Below are 5104 nucleotides of genomic sequence, written 5' to 3' on the forward strand. Positions count from 1 at the left end.
TGCTATGCAATTTTCTGGTAGGTGAATTTGTGGTAGGTACTGCTTTGCTTTGGGAAGCTACAGCCGTGCGCTTGCTTGTGCAACATTTAGATGTGTGGTAAATTTCAAAGTAGCATCCACATGCAAACACAGGGTTTCCCAGTGGCAACCAATGAATTCATTTTAATTAAATTCCAAGCATAAACATATAACATGGCAAACTTTACTCATTTCAAATTACATTTATGCTGGTAATTTTTCCCTTAGCTTTTGATACAAATGGAAATATTGTAAGCAATGGTATCTAACCACTGAGAAAAAACTCTGGACAAAATCATGTTTACATGGGATCATGAATTTATTTAGATTCTTAACTTTGGAATAATTATTTTTACATTAAGAAATACAGGTATAAATAATGTATAATTGAATAACATTATATGTATATTAAGAAATTATTCACAGAAAGAATTATAATTATTTAATTTAAATAACAACTAAAACTAAAGAATTTTATTATGTACTATTATGTAAACTGTGAAATGTCTGCTTGCAATAGTAACCATTTTTGAAACAAGGATATACTATGATTGGTTTTTGTTCATCAAATTTTTCTTGGTGTTCTTCTCAGGCTTAAACAAAATGATAAAACACTTGGGAGCAAATATACACATTATTAGTCCAAAGCTAGAGGCCAGAATGGCAAAAATCTCCACAACTACAGTGAATTTCCCAGGAGAGCTGACATATGCTGGGATAAAGGTGATCCACACTGCACAGAATATCAGCATGCTGAAAGTGATGAATTTGGCTTCATTGAAATTATCAGGTAATTTGCGGGCTAAGACAGCTAAAACAAAACAAAAGGAGGCAAGTAGGCCTATGTAGCCGAGAACAGCCCAGAAGCCAACAGGGGAGCCTAAATCGCATTCCAGTATGATTTTCTCCTTGTATGTGGTTAGATTTTTAATTGGGAATGGAGGGCTAAGTACCAACCAAATAGTACATATTAAAACTTGAATAAAGGTGAAAGACACAACAGTCATTCTTTGTTGTGGAGGACCAAACCATTTCATCACATTGCTACCTGGAAGTGTAGCTTTAAAAGCCATTAAAACCACTATAGTTTTCCCAAGTACGCAGGAGATACAGAGTACAAAGGTGATGCCAAACGCAGTGTGACGCAGCATGCAGGACCAATCAGATGGTGCTCCAATGAAAGTTAATGAACATAAGAAACACAGAGTCAGTGAGATGAGCAGCAGGAAGCTCAGCTCAGAGTTGTTGGCCCTGACAATTGGAGATGTCCTGTGATAAAAGAATACAGCCCCAGTTATGATGGCCAGACAAGCACCAAGAACTGAAAATGTAGCCAGGATAATCCCTAGGATGTCTTGAAATGAAAGAAATTCTACAGGCTTAGGGATACAAGTGTCTCTCTTTGCATTAGGCCAGAACTCTTTGTGACATGGTAAACAATCAGAAGAATCTAAATGGAAAGAATAAAGAAAATCAGAGAGGGCTTCTTGCAAAATATTCAGTGTTACAGACATTTGCCATAAAGGCATTTTAGGAAATATGGAAATAATTCTTTTCTACCTGTAGTATTACTAATCTCGCCCTCAGGACATGGTATACAATCATAGCAGCAGATGGGTTTTCCTTTCTGCAGCATTTTACGAGTTCCTGGAGGACAACTGGCACTGCACACTGACACCGGCACCTGTAAAAGACATAAAAACAGCAGAATAGATGTAATTATTACAGAGCTGTAATAATTCCATTCTTTAAAGTTTCATTCAGATTGTCATTACTTTTGTGGTACCCTCCATCCAGGTTATGTTTCTATTGATCCGGAACTCTTGGCCCACTGGCAGTGATGCATCGTACAGCCCTACAGATACCATTTTAACATCTCCACTTTTACTTTTTTGCCAGTTAACCAGCTCATAAATTGCTACAGGATCCCCATTATCATTAAATGACATGTCATTCCCGTTTTGAGAAAAATGCACTGTTTTCAGCTGATTTAAAACCTGAAAGGATCAGTTAAGACAGGATGAGAGGGGAGAGGGAAAAAAGAAAACAATACTCTGTAATAATTTTTACTTTTACTATTAATAATTAATTTACATTAGCATTTTACTATGGGTAATGAAGTCACCGGAACTGATTTTTGACTGACCTGTTTGGACTCTAACCTGGTCAGTTTGTCACACTGAGATGTGACGTTTTTTCTCTGACACACTGCATTATGAATGGCATGTGCTATTGCATACACGGCCTTGTACACCATGTTAGTAATTCTAAGCTGAGACGTGTCAGTATATGGGCTTTGGAGATTCAGTATGTCTTCTTTTCCATCACACACGTTATTCTTTGTAGCAGCAGCACCTACAGATACAGAAAGACAGGGCAGATGATTTCACCATTGAATGAAAAATATTAGATGCCTTCTCTCTGATGCATTTAACCAATTATCTTAACATTCACAATCAGATTTGACAAAGGGTTAAAAAAAACATTGGAACTAAAATACTTGAACTTGACCTAAAAGTCTTTGTATCAAGTGAGATTATTTTCACTGATGCATCCTTTTTCAAATTCATATTTCATTATTTTGTGGAAATGGATTTGCTCATGAAGCAGCAGCAGACTTTATAACACCATGAGTTTGTCAGAGTAATTTTAAAACTAAGAACACTTTATTACTTTTTTTCAGTGTGCAGTTGAATGCATCCTCCCAGAACTCTGTAAGCAATGCAGATGCTGCTACTTGAGAGGGAGACAGATTTAGCAGGAAATCTCTGAGACCTGGGATTAAAGACTTCTGAATCCCAAATCCAATGGCCCCAGCACAGAAACTGTACCTCATTAATTCTGGGCTGGTTACCCATGCCTCACTGCCTATCCACTGGCGCGGTGGGGAAGGATTATGTGAAAGCTCCTCCAACAGGATTGCCATATCCCCTATAGCTGCAAATGCCACAATAACCATAGCTGTAGACCTTGAGAGACAACATAACACATTAGAAGCTTTTTTGTTTTTAACTGTGTAAAATGCAAAGTATCAATCTCAATAACTTACTGTGGAATATGTCACCACAAAACATTTATTTATAAGAATGTAAACTAATCTCCACACAGTTAATATTAATGTGGAAACCTGCGAATAACATCTGCTACTCTCTGGATCCTGCTATGTGGGTGAGTCCGATAGAAAGATACAGAGTATTCCACACAGATCCCCTCTTTCTGTGCTGCTTGTAGAAAAGATGCCATGCCATTATTTCCATAATCCGAATCTGATCGAACAGCACCTATCCAAGTCCAGCCAAAGTGTTTTACCATCTTGGCTAGTGCACCAGCTTGGAACTTATCACTGGGAATTGTTCTGAAAAAATTCGGGTACTGCTGCTTGTCAGACAAGCATGCACATGTGGCAAAGTGGCTAACCTAAAGCAAAAGAGGAAACAAAACTCTTTCAATGACAGCACAATCAAAAATAATTCACATCCATATTTCCAATCTAAAGTTTCCAGAAATTCAAATATTTACCTGAGGAACCTTAAAGGAACTGATGACTCGTGACAAGCTGATGGATGGTGTAGACCCAGACTCACCAACAACAGCCATCACCATACCAGATTGGGAGCAGTTATTGCCAATGTAAAACACAGGGTCCAAGCTATTCAAAAACTGAAATGCCACATGCACCGCCACAAGCACAGATGCACATGAATCATAGATCTGATACCCGAGTTTGATTCCAGGTAGCAGGTCTGTGCTGTTGTTAATCTGTTCAATGGCAAAGATCATTGCACGTGAGAATCGCAGCTCTCGAGATTCCATGCTGGAGACACACAATTATGTTACTGTTAGAATTTAGCCTACAAAAACTTAGATCAGGTTAAATTTCAAGAAATCACCCTAACAAACAGGCTTTTTTGGACTATGGTCAGATGATCACTGTAATATATCTTTTGATTAAAGGCATGACAGGGTAACCCTGAGCCATTTATTATGAGAAACTAATGTAAAATACAAAGAGGAAGTCAAATTATTTTTTATATAAAAATATTAAGTAACACATTTATAAAGCAATTGCTTAACACACTATATAATTTCAGTTTTTAAAACAATAAGCAGAATGTCTATGGATTACTCAGTATTTTTACATATACTAAAATAAAAGCAAAGAATTTTCAGCCCAGTACAAAAGCAATGCAGCATCCTTTTAGCACCAATTTCTCTCTCTTACTGACCTCCCACTGCATCTTACTGGCTCAGGCATGGTGGTGTAGTTATTGTTAACTGTGTGCACATAGTTGTGAATAGAAAAAATACCACCAATAGTGAAGTCTCCATCCATTGAGAATACAGGTAGACGAGTGCTACCCTGCGGCTTACAATTCACAGATGAAACCACAGTACCAGCTAGAGCCCCTGTAAGTGGAGTCCTCTGATACAAATCATTTAGAGAAACACCCAAGGCAGCAGCTGAGTTCAGGTGAAACAAACATACAGCCAATACCAGACCAATGAAAGCCACCGCTTTCTCCATCCCTGCTTGATGTCAGGTGTTTCTATATAGCAAGCTTGTGTTCTCACTCATTTTTATAGCTTATCACACCCACTAGTTTTGGTATAACTTTTCAAAAGATCACGCCCTTACCTAGTAGCCTTTAATTAAGTCTATATGTTCTATGAACTATGGATATAGCAATATGATCATATCTCTGTTTTCCTCTTGTGAACCATTACCCAATTTGAATATCTTTTCTAATTTAAATTTAGATACACATCTAATTGATTGATTTTAACAATAAGATATTCTATGATTTATTGTTTCACTACAAATATTTAAAAAAATATTCAGGAAATATATCATTCTAAAACTTGGCTCTAAGTTCAATTTAAAGTTCACTGCTATGTAATTTATATTCACAATTGTCATTGGCTGGGTCTCTCACATGCAGTGCCAGCATTTTGAATTTATTTCTCTATTATTGAGTTTCTTATGTTAGGTTTGTGATTATTAGTTCATGTTTTATTCGTATTTAGGGTTAAGCTGAGCTTTAGGTTAGCCATCATTTATCATCTGTCTCCTTGGTTTTTGTGTTTG

At 37.0% G+C, this 5104-nt stretch overlaps 1 protein-coding gene across 1 annotated transcript; it reads right to left on the bottom strand.

Annotated features, from left to right (window-relative positions):
- Window positions 1-563: 563 nt before the first annotated feature.
- On the bottom strand, window positions 564-4273 carry LOC146694206 (extracellular calcium-sensing receptor-like). Its single transcript, XM_085478709.1, has 8 exons — window positions 4245-4273; window positions 3538-3832; window positions 3146-3435; window positions 2692-2987; window positions 2165-2373; window positions 1794-2015; window positions 1579-1702; window positions 564-1468 (listed from the first exon to the last, which is right to left on the bottom strand). Exons 1-8 carry the CDS (start codon window positions 4271-4273, stop codon window positions 564-566), a joined length of 2370 nt encoding a protein of 789 aa, XP_085334835.1.
- Window positions 4274-5104: the final 831 nt, after the last annotated feature.

The sequence above is a fragment of the Copadichromis virginalis genome, linkage group LG14, assembly GCF_057382275.1.
Source record: "Copadichromis virginalis isolate Kocher_CV1m ecotype Utaka linkage group LG14, C_Virginalis_male_GT1.1, whole genome shotgun sequence".
NCBI lineage: Eukaryota > Metazoa > Chordata > Actinopteri > Cichliformes > Cichlidae > Copadichromis > Copadichromis virginalis.

Excerpts from the sequence above, each read along its gene's own strand:
- LOC146694206 (XM_085478709.1), bottom strand. The coding sequence starts at position 4,273 with ATGCCTGAGCCAGTAAGATGCAGTGGGAG. Across the intron at positions 3,833-4,244 it reads CCAGTAAGATGCAGTGGGAG|CATGGAATCTCGAGAGCTGC; the intron begins GTCAGTAAGAGA and ends GTGTGTCTCCAG. Across the intron at positions 2,988-3,145 it reads GTAGCAGATGTTATTCGCAG|GTCTACAGCTATGGTTATTG; the intron begins GTTTCCACATTA and ends TTGTCTCTCAAG.